The sequence below is a fragment of the Lepidochelys olivacea genome (genome assembly GCF_965140295.1).
Source record: "Lepidochelys olivacea isolate rLepOli2 genome assembly, chromosome: 23".
Taxonomy (NCBI): domain Eukaryota; kingdom Metazoa; phylum Chordata; order Testudines; family Cheloniidae; genus Lepidochelys; species Lepidochelys olivacea.
In genome coordinates, this window is record NC_140433.1 from 7,118,963 (window position 1) to 7,138,627 (window position 19,665).

The window sequence follows — 19,665 nt, forward strand, 5'->3', positions numbered from 1 at the left end:
TCAGGCAAAGTACTTACAGAAAGACGGCATCAGAGCATACCAGGGCACAGGATCTCTCCTCGAGCAAGGCAACTACAATCCGATTTCATTATCATCAGTCCCTGGAAAGGTCTTTGTTTATGTTCTTCTTGGTAGAAGGCAGTCACTCCTTAGTGGACATCGTCGTCTACAGTAATCATGTTTAACTATTAGACAGTTGACAATGGACACTGTTCTTACTCTTTGGCTTCTAGATGAGCTGTACTTAGAAATTAACCACTCACTTCATGTGGCATATATCATCATCAACACATTACCTTTTATTTGGTCAACAGGTCAGCACTTTGGCTTGCACTGAAAGAAGTTTCAGTTCTAAATGTTCTGCTAAACCTGGTGTATGATCTTCAGAACAGTAGTGGAGCAAGAGTGCACACTGGTTCATGGCTTTGGTCACATTTCCACACATCCCCAGGCGTGCGGCAATGATGCATTCTCATCCCAGCATTATATTGTTGAGCTGTTGACTGTATATTAGTATTTGCCACTCCACATGTCAGAATCAAGGATGATCATGAAGGGTTTGCTGACCAAGACAACATGAACAACATTCCCTTGTTTGTTGAGAAGTCAGAGAATTTCAGCCCCGCCCACCAACATCTCCAAGACACCATCCACAATATGGGATTGAATGTCGCATGGCAGAAGACCATGGTCCAGAAATTCAGAACTGGGCCACCAGAACCCCCCAGTGCAGTGAGTGCCGTCAAGAGTGCTGATGAGGTTATCTACCTAGGGTGCAAGCAGAGTTCAAGCAGTCACAGCAAACTGGACATTCTTCAATTACTAGGTCTTGCTGCCTCCTGCATAAAGTCTGTGTCTCTCTTGTGGACACAAGAACATGTCTGTGTTGATCCTGAGCTTTGTGTGTCTATCAAAACTGTGTATTACCTGTATTGCCACAAATGTCAAACCTGGACCCTACTCTATTCAGACTTGGAGCAGCTGGAGGCATTCCATACAGGCTGTCAATGCCAAATCCTGAACATAAAGTGGTTTAACTTAATACCAAATATTTTAATCTCTCAGAGATCTAACCTCCCTTCAATCAGTGATTATATTCAAAAGCAGTGTTGCATGCTCTTTGACCATTTCGTCAAGATGGACAAAAACTCTTCAGGACACTGCGCTCTCAAATTCTCCAACACTCAAAAGGGGTGCATGTTGTGACTTGACCTGGCACCGCCTATAGGGCAACCCCAAAGTTTCATAGATTTGTACGATTGAGCCAGATCTGGAAACTTCACTACACACTGTCCTGTGCATCACCATGGTCACTGTCCAGCGCAACAGTCCTCAGTAGGCTGTCCATGTTTGATGATGAAGAAGTTGGTTGAGAACAGCTATTACCTGTTCGTAAAAATCCTTGATGCTGTAAGAAAGACAGAAGGGCAGGACTCCAAATTGGCAGTAGGATGCTCCTGCCAGGAATCATTTCCTGTGAGCTGGATGGATTGATAGCTCTTCACCTGCATGATGCGGATTTCCATCTACGAACTATGGTCATTATGAGCACTGTAACAAACGTATCAGCACAACTTATAGCAAGTGTGGGCAGTCAGAGGTGTGTCTGCCATGAAAGATGACTTCTTCTCCTGCTGCTCCTTTGGCCATTTGTCTATACACAGAGACACTGTCCCAGTTTAGACAGTCATATTTTGAGAGGAGGGCCTGATAGGAAGGCCAGCCTCATAGAATCATAGAATATCAGGGTTGGAAGGGACCCCAGAAGGTCATCTAGTCCAACCCCCTGCTCGAAACAGGACCAATTCCCAGTTAAATCATCCCAGCCAGGGCTTTGTCAAGCCTGACCTTAAAAACCTCTAAGGAAGGAGATTCTACCACCTCCCTAGGTAACCTCCTAACTGGAGGTTAGCCTACAAATACATCTTGTGGCCGAAGAAGTCCTAAACTACTATCACCATAGAAGAAACTGGTGCTCAGAAACTGGTGTGAATAAAAAAATATATACATTTGAATTCCTTAGCAGGGACTTGGTACCTCCCATCTGCTTTTTATCACGTGACCTGGATGGATGTAGGTGGATGCCAGACAGTTTTTGTAGCCTTTATTAATGGGGATGGCAAGTCTCCCTGGTGTAGAAGGATGTAGCATGTCCAGGAGTTTGTGATGCTTCTCTTGAATCACTTCCAGGGCTACGTCTAAGGCTTCTAGCACACATTTCATCAGGTCCTGGAATACCTTAAAGCCATCAGTGAAGGCCGACATGGATGGATTCACAGATTTGTCAGGGAACAGTGAGAATATTACAGCAGGGAATGGTTGCTCTTCCGCTGGAGCTGATGTTCTTATCTTTCCTCCTGCCTTTCAAGTACCTATGGCTGTACCAACTGGCTCATCTGAAAAGGCTTAATCGTCTCTTTGAAGAGGGTGATCTAGCCCGAGAGTCAATGAAGCAGCCTACCTGAAATATGGCTGTATTTTAATTTTACATGCCAGCAATCTGGTTCTATTTTACTTTAGGTGGACCCTATATGGGCATCTCCTTCCCACAAAAGGTTCCCAATAAATCTAAAACCCTCCTCCCTACACCATTGTCTCATCCATGCATTGAGACCTTGCAGTTCTGCCTGTCTAAGTGGCCCTGTGTGTGGAGCTGAATGCATTTCAGAGAAGACTGACATGGAGGTGCGGTACTAACTACACTATCTAAATATTCTATACAAGGCTAGGTAAAATCACAGTATGTGCCAAATAAGCAGACACAGCAGGGGTTTCATCTCACTGCCATGGGTGGTAAAAAGTAACTGAGGGAAAGTTGGGGCCACTCTGCCCTTTATACCCTTGGGTGGGATGTGTGACTGCGCAGCCAGTGGACACGGTTGACCAAAAGAATTGGTTCTCACATGCATAGGGCACACGTGCACCAACAGCGGAACAAGTCTGGACAATCACTTGACGTAGAATAGTTTGTCCTCTCTTTTCAAGACATTAAAAACAAAGAAGTTATCCAAGTAAATAAAAGGCGTTTAGATGCAAAGAAGAGACAACCACATGTGATTACTCCAGGAAACAGACCATGCCTTGTGAACAAGATTCTCCAGGTTATTCACCTAGTAACATGAGCGGGCGCCCAGAAAGGCCGGCGTTCTCCAAGTGTAACACTACCAGGGTGCTGCTGATGCGCAGAGCCCGAGCAACAAATGGCGCCGAGTGATCCAGCAGAGGAGTGTTCCGAGCATCCAGGTACTGCAGACAGTTAGTCTGGAAAAGGAAGGCAGAGGGGTGAGATGACAAAACAAAACAAAAACAAAAACATGTAGCCATTGCACACTTTCAAACACATTTAAGTTCTACTCAAGTCAGCTGGGCACAGACTCTGCACATACTTTGCCTGATCTGCCCTTCCATCTGGGTCTCTCTCAAAGCACTTTACAAACGTTATTGAACTCCCTAGGAAAAATAGTTAGGTTACATATCATGGTTTTAAAAATGAGAAAAAACTAAGGCACAGAGGAGCAATATCTTGCTCAAGGTCATATCATGAATCTGTGACAGAGAAGGGAATATCACACCAATCTCCCTGCCTTAAGACCTGTGCCTTAACCATAAAACCATCTTTTCTTTTTTCACCCATGAAACAGAATTTGGGTATATATCTATATCTCAGCAACAAACATTTTAATCCAACTACTAGTGACTGTTCAACCAGCGGTAAGGGGCATAGACTCTGAAAAAAACATACTGCATTCCAGAATTCAGCCTGCCAGTAACAAATACAAAATATAGGAATGACAAGCTCCCCTCTAGTCAGTAACACCTAGTACTTCAAACAGTGGATTGCCAGCAAATTGCCGCATTATGCAATTCAGCCGATTGTGGACTGTGCCTTTTCACTGCTTCAGAGGAAATGCCTTGGAAATATAAAGGGAAGTGATGAGTTTGCTGAAGTGAAGAGGCCAGAACGGCTCTCCAGATTTTCAAAGTAAATAAGATGAGTGATTTCAGACATCCCTGCTTCTTTTGTTAATTCCCCAGGGAACAACTAAGATGCATCTTCTAGGAGTTAGTCATTTTTCATTTTAGGCTAATTTGTATTTTAGCTGTCACCTGCTCTTCTTCTAGCTGGCCAGGGAAAAGCATCTGAGAGACCTCAACAGTTTGGGACCCAGTTACTCAAGAAATGTGTTCCATCCACCCAGGTTCCACTGGAGCCGCTAAGGTAAGCTGGGCACTTTAGCATGGGTTCCTAGGGTAAAAATCTAGTGCCGGTAGCAGGACATTTTCAGTCAATGGCTCTTGCTCATGGAATTCACTTCCTCTGGTGGCCTTCGAGGCACTCTGTAAACTGCTAGTTAGGCAAGCTTTGAGGTGAGGAGAGGTACACCAAAAAATAAATGTTGGCATTGGGCTACCATAGCAATAATGATCCATCTGCAGTACTGATTGTAATGGTCTGTTTTTAAATACCGAGAAACTTGATTATCATAGGAACAGATTACCTAGAAAGATCTTTACAAATAAGTAAAAAGGAAATTTTAAGGTAAGAAACAAAATGATACCAATCTGTGAATATCCATCTCAAGCCATCATACCACATCCTGCCAGTCTGGGGAAAAAGAACAAACCTTTGCAGACTGGGATGGGGCTAAGAACTCTATTTGAATTAAGCAGATTTGCCTAGAACACCTCAAGCGGGAATCTTCAGAACATCCTGATGAGGTGCTGTGCCCAGTGCTGGTAGCAGGATATTTTCAGTCAATGGCTCTGAGATCAGGAACTCTGTGCATGAGCCCAGCATCCAGAGGAACTTCATCAAGATTGGTTGATGACTATATGGATATGGCCATCTGAAGAAACGTGGAAACAATCTTTGCATACATTCATTTGAAAGAAATACCATGCAACAGCTCATGTCTACAACTACAGTGAGCAGTCTTCACTGGGGAAAGGGGACTTGTTCCTGGCTGAAGATTACAGGAATGAGATGTTAACTGCTGTACTGCAGTTAGTCTACTCATCCAAATAAGCCTGCATGAGGTATTCCAAAATGAGGGTAAATGCGACACCTTTCCTGTCTTCAAGAAGCCACTAGAACTAATAAATCCTTTATAGATACTCTACAAGGCAAGTAGGCCCAAAGGTAATGATTGGTCTGAAAAAAAGAGGCTGTTGTATGAAAATTGGAGGAAGTTTCTTGCAACGTTCTTGAATAATATGGAGAAACCCTTTTCACTGGGCCTACTGTAGTTATACATTGGCTGAGGAAAATGAACACAGAATATCTTTTTCTGATTATCCACCATGACCCTCAAATCTTTTTCAGAGTCACTGCTTTCCAAAGTACAGTCCCCCATGCTGTAAGTGTGACCTACATTCCTGATTCCTACATTTACAGCCTTGCATTTAGCTATATTAATATATGTATTTGCTTGCACCCAGCATATCAAGTGATCCAAATCACCCTGTTTCAGCAACCTGTCCTTCTCAGTATTTACCACTTCCTCACACTTGTGTCACCGTAAACTTTACCCGTAAAGCTGTGAGTTTGTCAGAGGTCACAGTCATGGAATCCATGACTTCTTTCCGTGACTTCTGCAGCAGCCGGTGCGCCTAGCCTAGGGGCCACCTGAGCAGCTCAGGTGGCCCCTGGGCCAGTTGCACTGGCTGCTGCTGGGGAAGACACAAGCCACCGCACCCCTCTCCCAGCAGCAGCAGCAGGAGTTTGGGTGTGGGAGGGGGCTGGGTGTTGGGGCGTGGGAGGGGGTAAGGGCTTTGGGCAGCGCTTGCCTTGGGGTGAGGAGGCCTCCCCAGAAGCAACGACATCCCTTGGCTCCTAGGGGGGAGGCGCAGTGCGATCAGGGCACTCTGTACGTTGCCTCCGCCTGCAAGCACTGCCCCCACAGCTCCCATTGGCCACGGTTCCCAGCTGTGGAGATGGTGCTCTTGGCGGAGGCAGCATGCAGAGCTGCCTGGCCACGCCTCCGCCTAGGAGTTGAGGGATGTCGCCACTTCCGGGGAGGCGCAGAGTCAGGTAGGGAGCCTGTCAGCCCCGTCAAAATAGGGCCAAGATGATGATTACCTGTTTATAATTATATTTTGAGAATTCTCAGTTAGCCAGATTTTAATCCATTTAATGTGTGCCATGTTGATTTTGAGATCATTCTGTTTTTTCATCAGAATGTTGTGTGCTACCAACACAAATGCCTTACAGACGTCTATTACATCAATGCTCTAGTTATCAACCAAACTTGTAATCTCATAAAAGAGAATTTGACAAATCTATTTTCAATAAACTCATGTTTATGTCAGAAAATGCAGAGAAAAAAAGTGAGAACTGCCAAAAGCCAAGCAGAGTTGGATCTTGCAAAGGAAATTAGAAACCAGCAATACAAGCTTCTTTAGCCATATAAATTAAAAAAAACAAGGAAAGAAGAACCGGGTCCACTATGCAGTGAGGATGGGGTAAAGACTAAAGATAACGCAGGTATGGCCCAATACCTAAATGATTACTTTGCCTCAGTTTTTAAATCAGGGTAATGAGGAGCTTGGGGGCAGTGGAAGGTTGGCTAATGAGAACAAGGCTATAGAAGCAGAAATTACCAAATTCGAGGTAGAAACGAAATTCAAGGTTTAATGGGACCAAATTGGAGGGTCCAGATATCCTCCATCTAAGAATATTAAAGGTACTGGCACTTGAAATTGCCAGCCCAGTAGCAAGCATTTTTAATGAATTCGCAAACTTGGGGGTCCATATCCTATGACAGGAGACTTAGAATCATAAAATATCAGGGTTGGAAGGGACCTCAGGAGGTCATCTAGTCCAACCCCCTGCTCAAAGCAGGGCCAATCCCCAATTTTTGCCCCAGATCCCTAAATGGCCCCCTCAAGGATTGAACTCACAACCCTGGGTTTAGCAGACCAATGCTCAAACCACTGAACTATCGCTCCCCCCCATATTCTTACATATAGGTATGATACTTGCAAGTATCATGCCTATATGTAAGAAAAGAAACTGATCTGAGAAACTACAGGGCCTTTAGTTTGACCTCAATTGTATGCAAGGTCTTAGAACAAATTCTGAAAGAAAGAATTAGTTAAGGACAGAGGTAAACAGTACCTGAAATAAAATACAGCATGGTTTTACAAAAGGCAGATGGCCTGGTACTAACCTGATCTCTTTCATTGAGAAGATAACGGATATTCTAGACAAAGGAAATGCAGTATATGATGCTGCACTCTATATGATTTTATGAAAATATGCTAATGAGTGTGAATATAATGTAACTGGAATATGCTTCATGCAAAAGATTTCTTGTAAGGTATCATTACAAAGCTTATAATCTACTGAGTGTGGTCATCCTATTTGTATAAATTTATCATTCTTGTATCTGAAATTAGAAATATGAAATATAACTCTGAGGTCCTGTTGTAATTATGCAAAGTGTGGGCCATTAATGGTGGTTTGGAATTTTGATGGCTCCCATTAACCAGGACAATTGACTGTAGATGGCTCTGTTTACTTCTAAGTCTTCCTGTATACCTGTGTGCTGGAAAAGTGGGTAATGAAGTCTTACAGTAACATGTGATCATGTCACCTGAACTGGAATCCATCTTTAACCTGGTGTTTTTCCATTTAGAAGGAGGGGTGGGAACCCAGAGAGGAACAAAGGATTCCCACCCTGTGCAAAAGATATACAAGGGGGTGGAACAGAACAAAAGGCACTGCAGTCATGAGAAATCCCCTAACTACCAACTGAGCTGGAACAAGGACTGCACCAGGGGAAAGGATTGGGCCCAGACTAGGAAGACATCCAGTCTGTGATAGAAGCTTATTGGAACATCTCTGAGGGTGAGATTTACCTGCATTTAGTTTTTACTGTATTAGGCTTTTCTTTTTGCGGATACAGACTAACACAGCTGCTACTCTGAAACTAGGCTTAGCCTTGCGTGTTTTATTTTGTTTGGTAATTTACTTTGTTCTGTCTAAAGAACAGGTGTACTCGTGGCACCTTAGAGACTAACAAATTTATTAGAACATAAGCTTTCATGGGCTACAGCCCACTTCATCGGATGCATAGAATGGAACATATAGTAAGATGATATGTGTGTGTGTATATATATACACATATATATATATATATATATATACACACACACACACACAAGTTGGAAGTTGCCAAACAAACCATGAGAGGCTAATTAAGATGAGCTATTATCAGCAGGAGAAAAAATCTTTTGTAGTGATAATCAAGATGGCCCATTTAAACAGTTGACAAGAAGGTGTGAGGATACTTAACTTAGGGAAATTATTTGGAACCACTTAAATCCTCCTTTTTGTACTTAATAAAATCACTTTTTACTTATTAATTAACCCACAGTATGTATTAATACCAGGGGGAGCGGGGAAAAACAGCTGTGCATACCTCTCTATCAGTGTTATAGAGGGCAAACAATTTATGAGTTTACCATGTATAAGCTCTATACAGGGTAAAACAGATTTATTTGGGGTTTGGACCCCATTGGGATTGGTTATCTGAGTGCTGGAGACAGGAGCACTTCTTAAGCTGTTTTCAGTTAAGCCTGCGACTTGTGGGGGACGTGGTTCAGACCCGGGTCTGTGTTTGCAGCAGGAAAGCGTGTCTGGCTCAACAAGGCAGGGTTCTGGAGTCCCAAGCTAGCAGGGAAAACGGGCTCAGAGGTAGTCTCAGCACATCAGGTGGCAGTCCCAAGGGGGTTTCTGTGACCCAACCTGTCACACAGTAGATCTAATCTACCCGGATTTCAGTAAAGCATTTGATACAGTTCCACTTGGAAAATTGTTAGTTACATTGGAGAAGATAGGGATTAATATGAGAATCAAAAGGTGGGTAAGGAACTGGTTAAAGGGGAGATAACAATAGATCATGCAGAAAAGTGAACTGTTAGACTGAAGGGAGATTACTAGTGGAGTTTCCTCAAGGATCGGTCTTGAGACCAATATTATTTAACATTTTCATTAGGAGCTTAGCACAAAAAGTGGAAGCATGCTAATAAATTTTGCAGATGACAAAGCCTGGAGGTATTGCCAATACAGAAGAAGACTAGAATATGATACAAGAAGATGTGGACAAACTTGAAAACAAGAGTAATAGAAATGGGTTGACATTTAATAGCATGGTTGGGTTGACATTTAATAGAGCAAAACGAAAGGTCATGCACTTAAGGACTAACAAGAAAAATTCTGCAATTCTGGTCTTCCATGTTTAAGAGAGATGAATTCAAACTGGAACAGGTGCAGAGACGGGCTACTAGGATGATCAAAGGAATGAAGAACCTACCTTATGAGAGGAGACCTAAAGAGCTTGGCTTGTTTAGCCTAACCGAACCAAGGCTGAGGAGAGATACTATTGCTCTCCATAAATACATCACAGGGATAAACACCAGGAAAGGAGGAATTATTTAAGTTAAGAGCCAGTGCTACCACAAGAACACATGAATATAAACCTGCCAGCAACAAGTTTAGGCTTAAAACTAGTTGAAAGTTTCTAACCATCAGAGGAGTAAAGTGCTGAAACAGGTGTAGTGAGATATTTGGCTGCGTGTGCATGTGTTCTCTCTGCCTTCTCCCTGTGTGCTGCCCCAGCTCTGCGCAGACAGCCGGTACAGCAGACCTTGAGCGAACCGCCCAATGACCACAAGATCCACCAAGTTACGTAGGCACCAGGCCAGGTTTCTTGCTGACTAATCACGGTACTAGCATCCCGCAGACTCTCCCGTAACATTAATACATGTATGCCCGTAACAATGGACCAGCTCAGTGAACGGTGGGACTTTCCATTCCTCCCTAGGCTAGACAAAGACACTCCTCTGAGATACATATTTATACCCCAATACGAACAAGTTACATACTGCCCCTCTGACACAGTTACTGCCCCTTATGTGGCTAGTTATCACCCATCACCTTGTACATGTTGGTTTGATCAAAACATCTCTATGATGTACTGTCATCCTGACCTTATCTTGCAGGAGGCGTCATTGTGTTCCTGTTATCCTTAGGGAATATTTTTGTACCATCTTTGATATCGGGATGTTCTGGTACTACTGGATATCAGGATGTGTTTGCATGAGTACTCTGCGCCTAGCACTTCTTAGTAATGTGTATTTCAGCCCTGTTCTTGCCAGATTCTGTGAGCCCAGGCCTCTGATACAAGAGCTTATATCTCATACTCTCTTCCTATTACATTCCTCTGCTTTTTCGTCTTTTTATGGGGAGGATGTTTACCCATCGTCCCAGAAAAGGATAGTGCATGGACTGAAGACGACGCAGTGGGCTAAAGACTGCACCTGCAAAGAAATTTTCCATAAATCAGATTGGTACAGACCCTGAGGGTTTTTTGCCTTCCGCTGCAGAGCGGGGCATGGAATTCTTGCTGGTTTGAACTAGAGTAGAGGTTCCCAACTTTTCTTATTGCATATCCCCTTCCAGATTTACCAGCTGCCTACATACCCCTACCCTTCTCATCACTGATACTTTGTGTTCCTTCTTAGCACTACCTATCTTGTCATCTGTCCATACTTCACTGTTACATACAGATATATAGGGAAACAAACAATTGGAATAAAAAAAAACAATCCTAAATTCTGAGCTCAGTTAGAGAGTTAGAGACTGGCCAGTTACTGGGCAACTGAACCCATGCTGTACAGAGCCTTCACCGCAAATCACAGTACGTCAACGTCTCTGTATCTGTTTTCTCATTAGTTAATTTACCTCAATGTACCATTGTAGTTTATATAACAAATTCCCAGAGTTTTAAAGATTCATCTGAGTGGCCTATTATGAAAATGCAATAAATTAGTAAATAAAATCCACCATTATACAATTTCTCCTGCATACCCCCAGAGATGACTCTCATGCTCCAAGGGGCACTCATACCACAATTTGGGAACCCATGGAACTACAGTAAATTATGCATTCTCTGTGATAGTCATTAAATAAAGATTTGAGTACTTCAGTAACTCAGACCGAGGTTTTGGGTCTATTACAGGAGCGGGTGGGTGAGATTTCTGTGGCCTACAATCTGCAAGTGGTTAGATTAGATGATCATGATGGCCCCTTCTGCCCCCAAAGCCTATGAGTCATCATCAAGGCACTCCAGGGACCCAAGGTATGTTCCTATCATGTTTATGCCTTGATCCATGCCTGGATACCAGAGTGATGAGCAGAGTTTTGTTTTTTATGGTCTAAGACTGCTCTGTTGCCCCCACTCTCTAAGGCACAATGAACAATACAATACTTGTGCCTCAAAGGAACTCTCCCAGTGGGGCTAATTTTGATTAGGCAATTTACACTCTCGGTCCTGGACTGAATTTCTGAAATCCCGAAGGACAGGTGTGACGAAGGGGGATTTTTCCCCTTGTTATGTTGCATAGGAGTCTTACTGTTCTGTACTAATATTATGTACACCTCAGTTTCCCTGTGTACTACACCAATGCCTAGGTGGTAGGAATTGGGTGTGTGACTTTTGCGGAGGCCCTTGGGGCCAGGTGAGGCTGCCCAGCTGCCAGCATGTAAGCTATGGCCGATGCCCTTCGTAACCTGAGAACCAGGAGGGGGATGTGTCCAGGTGACATTTTGCCTGGGTAGCAGGACAAAGCCCAGGGGAGGAGCCATGGGCATGTGGGAGGCCAGGCAGCAGGGTCCAGGGCAGTCTGTTTGGAACTCAGAGTGGTGAGTCCAGGGCAACTGGCCCAGGGTTCCGCCAAGATGGGTTTGGCTGAAAGTCACTAATTTCCGTGCTAACAAGTTCTGTTCTACACTGTGTAACTGTCAACTAATAAACCTTCTGTTTTACTGGCTAGCTGAGAGTCATGGCTGACTGCAGAATTGGGGTGCAGGGCCCTTTGGCTTCCCCAGGAGCCCTGCTCAGGCGGACTTGCTGCGGGAAGTGCACAGTGAACAGGGATGCTGAATGTTCTGAGGTCAGACACAGGAAGGCCAAAGCCATGTAGGCTTCTTGCCCTAGCAACACCCAGAGGAGGCATGCTACACCAGATTCCTGACTGGCTGCATTTGGAGCAGTTCCAGAGCATCGGCCTGGTGACTCCATGACAACAGGTTTCTAGTAAGGACTCAAACTCTACAGAATATCCTAGAGAGTTTCCAGAGTTTATTTATCCATGGTAGTTGTCCCCCATTGGGTGAGAATTGCCTGGCGTCTCTTCCAGCAAGAATGTTTCCCTAGAATTTGTCAGGTCTCCAGTCACATGGAAAGGCTCATTGGACTGAGGTTTGAGAGACAAGTATTTCTGCCCCTTCCACATCTGGAATACCAGTTCCTTTCTCCTCTGAAACTAGTGGATTCCCAGTGGAATTAACCAAAGTTCCTTGTTTTGTAGGGCTGTGTGTAATCCCCTCCAGCTGGACTCTGGAGCTGAGAGGTGTTAAGAGTTCAGATAAATGGCTGCACAAAGGAACCTATTTGCAGTCTGTAAGTTTCACTGGTCCTACAAACCCCAAGAACTATGCTATTCTTGACTTATCTACTGGCATTTTATTAAACATATGTACAGATATAGAACATATCCGTAACAGCAGGGACTTTTTAATCTTTATCTGCCTCAGCTCTGTCCAATCTATATGAATCATAGAATATCAGGGTTGGAAGGGACCTCAGGAGGTCATCTAGTCCAACCCCCTGCATCTGAAAAATCTGGAGGCCATGATCAGCTTTTCCAGTAACTGAATGAAGATGCCTACTAAATACTGAAGTTGGCTGACCCAGACCAGAGAGGCATCTACTCTGAAGGAGAAGCTAGCACAATCAGGCAGAAACATCATCATTTTCTTGCCTTTTGGTTCTGACATCCTGAGAGCTCACTCATCTGGGCTAGAATGGCTCCAGAGAAGCAAGTCTTTGCCTATGAGGCTTAAAGCCAAGGCTGCAACTTTTAATTGTTAGAAGCTCAACTCCGTTTTTCTTGATGGTTCTTTGGGAAGACTCTGCTGGACACACAGTCTTTTAGAATTGAGGATCTTACAGCATCTATTTTGGAAAGGGCAATTGTGATGGAGGTCTGAGTGGGGAGCCAGCTGTGGTCACTCAATTAGGGTGAACTGCAAAGAACGGGGCAGACAATCCCCATAAAGCTGGTGGATATTCCAATACGTAGATTCACCAAACCAGCATAAAACAGCTTCTTTATTACCTTACTGGTTACTCAGAAGTCCAAACAACACAGTTCCCTTAAAGTGAGCCAGCCTCAGGCCTCCATCCAGATACCCACAAATATGATGAAAATTTCTGTAAATCTTATTTCATCATATAAAAGAAAAGGTTCTACCAATCCCCAAGAACTGGGCACATTACCTCCCAGGTTAATGCAGGTTTCAGATCTTACTCAAATACACGCTACAGACAATTCTTATTAACTAAACTAAAATTTATTAAAAAACAAAAGAAAGTATCCTTAAAAGATCAGTATACATACAGACATGAGTTCAATTCAGTGAGGTGCAGATTCATAGCAGAGATGGTGAGCTTCATAGTTGCAAAGGGTTCTTTCAGAAATAGTTCATAGTCCAATATCCAAATATCACATTCAGGGCGTACCAGCGTAATAGGGACCTCAGTCTTGTGACTCAAACTTCCCCTGAAGAAGCTTAAGCAGATCTGAGGTGACAGAGTCAGGACCCAAGGATGTTTTATACAATTTCATGTCTTTTGACAAGTTGGAGTTCCTCAGGGAACAAAAGGTAATTAGGATGATTTTGAAGAAGGTCCATCACCGGTACTTAGCTATACGAATTAACATAAGGCCATTTGCTTGTTCCTCCACCATTCACAGTACATTTCAAAGAGAGATGAATACGGATATATCCCGTGTTTACAATTCATTTACATGATAGTATGTTCTCTGACCTCTGAATGATCAGAATACAACATAGAGAGGGACTGTTGATTACATTGTCCACCCTACTCATACATATGTAAATACACAAAAACACAAACATTATCTCCCCACATGTCTTCTGTTGGTTATTTTGCAGGATGTTTAACCCTTTCTGGCCATGCGTCACAGCAATAAAAATCAGTTTTGTCCTTCAACAGGACACAGAACTCTTGTGTTTGGCTGTTTAGACACTGGGGTTTGTTAGAGCATTCCTGTTTTGTTTGAGGAGGTCTCTGAAATCAGGATACAAAGGTGGCATGCTTGTGCCTTCTTGGGAATTACTACTGAACTTGTTTCTTCAGATGTATTATTGATCATGTCTGGCCTACCTCCCCCGCCCCTCCACCCCCATGCTGGAGAAAGGATATCCACATAGTGACATCCTTTTTTGACTAGAAAGCAGAATCATCTTGGACATCATCAGCATCCTGTCTGTCATCCAGGCTCATAACCTGGTCATCAGCTTCGACTCACACATCCCCAGGTCCTCAAAACTAGGTTAAGTCTAAATCTTGACAAATCTTTCTGCATAATATTTTAAAGACCTGGCCTTTCCTATGCATCCACACAGCCAAAATTCTCATCCAAGCTCTCATCTTTTTGGTTCTTGATTACTGCAACATCCTTCTCTATGGTCTTGAAAAATGCAAACTTACCCCACTCTTATCCATTCAAAATGCTAATGTAAAGATCATTTTCCTAGCCTGCCAGTCTGACCACATCACCCCTCTCTTTGCATCCTTCCACTAGCTCCCACTTCTCCATACATCACACAGAAGCTGCTTGCATTCATTTTCATGGCCCTTCATGGTCAATTCCCACCCTACCTATCATCTTTCAATTTGCTATTATCTACGCTTGCCTCTGATCAACCTGTGATGCTAGCCTCCATTGCTCATTTGTAAAATTTTGAAACAAGCACCTTTCTTCTTTCTCCTATACTGACCTACTGACCCCTCACTATGGGAGGTGCTCCCCATAAACATGTTAAGCTCCCTCACTATCCACCTTCAAATCACTCCTCAAAACTCTGCCTATTTTAAAAAAACTTGACAGTCAGACCACAGCCTATCATGCTGACCAATGTTGTCTCATTGGTTACTTGTACTCCCCATCTGTCTGTATCCAGCTGTCTCTTGTCTTATATTTGGACTGTAAAGCCCATGGGGCAGGGAATGCCTTCTGTACTCTTTGTACTGTGCCTATCACATTGGGGTCCTAGGCACTATGGTAATACTAATAATAAGCAAACAGCAGCAGCAACATCTAGGGATGGAATAATCTTAGCTGGATCTTCTGTTCCATTTCTGATAACTACCCCTCCTCCATGCATGACATTGCTGGAAGGAGCCGGGGGGAGGGAGGGCGGGCAACATTTCATCATCCACAGAATTTCTTAGGTCTTATGACAGGTTTCAGAGTAACAGCCGTGTTAGTCTGTATTCGCAAAAAGAAAAGGAGTACTTGTGGCACTTGAGAGACTAACCAATTTATTTGAGCATAAGCTTTTGTGAGCTACAGCTCACTTCATCGGATGCTAGCTGTAGCTCATGAAAGCTTATGCTCAAATAAATTGGTTAGTCTCTAAGGTGCCACAAGTACTCCTTTTCTTTTTAGGTCTTATGGTGTGGGTTTCCTTTTCGTCTTTTGTTTGTTGGTTACAAGAAGCGGCTGGAGAGTGCTCAAAGCATCACTGGTCCTTTAGTCTTCTGCTCCAACAGTGTGGACCCATGAGTGTTTGACTGGAGCGCCGAGCTCCTTCTCCTGTCTCGTGAAGGGGGACTTATCTAGCCTCTCACACAGGAGTCACCCTGCAACACTACTTCAAGATGACTGTTTATAGGTGGAGCACTCAATAGATTTTCTGATTCATACATTTTATGACAGAACAAACCCTTATGATTATCTAATCTGACCTGTATCATGCTGGCCAGAGAATTTCACCCAATGACTCCTGCATCAAGCCCATAACTTGTGCCTGAGTTTGACCATATAAAGTTAGAAAGACATCCAGTCTTTATCTAAAGATTCCAATGATGAAGAATACACCACATCCTTTGATAAGTTGCTGCCATAGGCAAGTTCCCCTCACTGTTAAAAATTTGCATCTTATTTCTAATCTGAATTTGTGTAGCTTCAACTTCCAGCAGCTGGATCTTGGTCTGCCTTAGTTTGCTAGATTAAAGAGTCCTCTACTACCAGAAAATTTCTCCCCAGGCACTTTGACTGTGATCATGTCACCTCTTAACCTTCTCTTTGATAAATAGATTTTTGTCTTTCACTGTGAGGGAGGTTTCCCAGATCTTGAATAATTTTTGTAGCTCTTCTGAACCCTTTCCTATTTTGTCAACATCCTTTTTGAAACATGGACACCAGAAATGGGCACAGTATTTCAGCAAGGGTCTCATTAATGCCATATACAGTGATAATACCACTTCCCTTCTCTTATTCAGTATTCCTCTGCTTATACATCCAAGGATCACACCAGCACTTTTAGCCACACCTTGCACTCAGAGCTCACATTCAGATGGTTCTCCATGTGGTTCACCAAATCTTTTTCAGAGCCTATGAATTCTAACTATACAGTCCCCGCCCCATCCTGTAAGTGTTACCTACATTCTTTGCTCCTAAATATATGACCTTACATTTGTTACTCCTAGGGAAATTCTGTGCCACTGTGCATGTGGATGATGTGTGGTGGATGGTGTGGATTGCACTCTCAGCAAATTTGCGGATGATACTAAACTGGGAGGAGTGGTAGATACGCTGGAGGGCAGGGATAGGATACAGAAAGACCTAGACCAATTGGAGGATTGGGCCAAAAGAAATCTGATGAGGTTCAATAAGGATAAGTGCAGGGTCCTGCACTTAGGACGGAAGAACCCAATGCACAGCTACAGACTAGGGACCGAATGGCTAGGCAGCAGTTCTGCAGAAAAGGACCTAGGGGTGACAGTGGACGAGAAGCTGGATATGAGTCAGCAGTGTGCCCTTGTTGCCAAGAAGGCCAATGGCATTTTGGGATGTATAAGTAGGGGCATAGCGAGCAGATCGAGGGACGTGATCGTTCCCCTCTATTCGACATTGGTGAGGCCTCATCTGGAGTACTGTGTCCAGTTTTGGGCCCCACACTTCAAGAAGGATGTGGATAGATTGGAGAGAGTCCAGCGAAGGGCAACAAAAATGATTAGGGGACTGGAACACACGAGTTATGAGGAGAGGCTGAGGGAGCTGGGATTGTTTAGCCTGCAGAAGAGAAGAATGAGGGGGGATTTGATAGCTGCTTTCAACTACCTGAAAGGGGGTTCCAAAGAGGATGGCTCTAGACTGTTCTCAATGGTAGCAGATGACAGAACGAGGAGTAATGGTCTCAAGTTGCAGTGGGGGAGGTTTAGATTGGATATTAGGAAAAACTTTTTCACTAAGAGGGTGGTGAAACACTGGAATGCGTTACCTAGGGAGGTGGTAGAAACTCCTTCCTTAGAGGTTTTTAAGGTCAGGCTTGACAAAGCCCTGGCTGGGATGATTTAACTGGGAATTGGTCCTGCTTTGAGCAGGCGGTTGGACTAGATGACCTTCTGGGGTCCCTTCCAACCCTGATATTCTATGATTCTATGTGCAGAATTCACGTCTCCTCCAGATTTTTTCTCTCCACAGAATACTACATTCTTCTGGCAAGGTGCTGCAATTGCACCTTTCACCCACTAGAGGCTGTGGTGGCACCAGAAGATAGGCTAGCGGGCTCATGAGCCGGAGCTGCCAGCCACAGCGAGGGAGAGAGCAGGGGCTGCTTTTTCTCACGGTGACATACCTGAGGGGACAGGTGCAGGTGACAGACAGAGTGGGGCACACAGGGCTGCTGGAGGGGTCACAGACTGGGGTTCAGAAGGGTTAGTGGTGGAGACAGGGAAAGACAGACGGGGCAGATGTGCCTGAATGAATGGGAGAGAATAGGGGTCAGCCAGGGCCTTCATGGGGGAGGCTCCCCAACTCCCTAACAATCCCTCCCTCTCCCCCCACAAAAAACCCAACAGTTCCGTACTCCCCCTCCCTCCCCCCCGCCATACCCAAGAACCCTCCAGATTCACTCCCAGGCTCTCAGAAATTAATTTCCCTCTCCCTAACCTCCTCCGTTACCACTGACTCCACCAAGCGTTTGCACTGTTTCTGAGGGGTGTGGGAAATACATTTCTATATTGTAGTTTAAATGAATTACTGAAAGTGCTGTATTAATATGCCCAGTAAGGAATCTATTTGTCAAAAAACATTTCCTGGATCTTTTTTGTTGTCTGTATTGTTACGGACATACTTGCTGACAGGTATTTTGAAATAAATTACCAAAATAATTGAAAAGGGCATGACTGTTGTGTGTTATTTTGACAAGTAAAATATGCAGAATTTTGCAGAATTTAAAAATGTGTGCAGAATTTTTAATTTTGGCACAGAATTCCCCCAGTAGTAATTTGGCTGTATTATATTTGGTGATTTAGAACGTTGACAAACTAACCATTTGAGCAGAAATTTTCCATGCTGGGTATCTGCCTCAGGATGAATATTTTTTGGAAAATTTCAACTAAAATTATTTAGCCTTTTCCAAGAACAAGACCAGGGAAAAAATGTTCTACAATCTTCAATTCTGGCGACCCTCCTTTTCTTTAAGACTCTCTAAAGCAGTCATTTTCAAACTTTTTGTATTGGTGAACCCTTTCACACAGCAAGTCTGAGTGTGCCCCCCCCTTATAAATTAAAAATGGGGGCTTAATTTAACTTAATGGGGGCTTGGGGCTGTCAGTCCCATGGAGCTGACAGCTCACAACCTTCATGTAACTACTCTGGCAACCCTCTGAGGGATCGCAACCCCCAGTTTGAGAACCCCTGCTCTAATACCCCTATGCTTTGGAGCAGGGACTTGAAATTAAGCAGATGGCATCCTTTGGATCAGGATATGCCTTTCACTGTCCCCATAAAAAACTGCCCAAATTTAGCCAAGTTTTAAGCTTTTAAAAAAAATGTCAATCCACAAATGAATAGAAGAAACTTGGTAGAACTTCACAGCCAACCTGGGGCTGAACAGGACTTTCCCAGAAATTGCAGCTTGGGGGTGGGGGAGGGATACTCTGGGAGAGAAGAAGAGATACACTGGCTAGGCAAGGAGACTGGTAGGCACTTGGGCAGTGGAAGAACAAGGAGCTAGGGTACAGGGAGAGAACTAGGAGTAGCTAGGAAAAGACTGGGACAAGAAGCAAAGGGGAAAGACACTGCAACTGGACACATAGTCCAGAGAGGGAGGGAAGGAGAAGTACAGTTGAAAACATATGCAAATGAGTCCACTTTAATAAAGCAATCCAGATCTGCCATATAACTGACGTATCCACATTATTTACCACTCCACTAAATTTTGTGTCATCTGCAAACTTTGCCAACAAAGATTTTACTTTTTCCTCCCACAACACTAATATTGAATAGCACTGGGCCAAGAACAGATCCCTGTGAAACCCTCCTAGAAATAGCCCTGTTGGTGGATTCCTAATTTACAGATTTATCAGTTAGCCAGTTTTTAATCCATTTAACATGGCTACATTAATAGATCAGCATTATACAAAATCAATCCGTATGTTGTGTGGTCAAACATTTAAGTTAATTACACCGGTCTACTTTGTAATCTCAATCAAAAAAATTATATGAACTTTGACATGACCGGTTTTCCTTAAAACCACGCTAATTAGCACCAATTAT

General features: G+C 43.7%; 1 protein-coding gene across 1 annotated transcript in view; it reads right to left on the bottom strand.

Annotated features, from left to right (window-relative positions):
• The window catches only part of PPP1R37 (protein phosphatase 1 regulatory subunit 37), a 171,140-nt gene that overhangs the window by 54,434 nt on the left and 97,041 nt on the right, over positions 1-19,665 (bottom strand). The window contains exon 6 of the mRNA XM_084612521.1: positions 3,111-3,261. Within this exon, the coding sequence (XP_084468647.1) occupies positions 3,111-3,261 (151 nt within the window). The remainder of the gene's footprint in view (positions 1-3,110; positions 3,262-19,665) is intronic.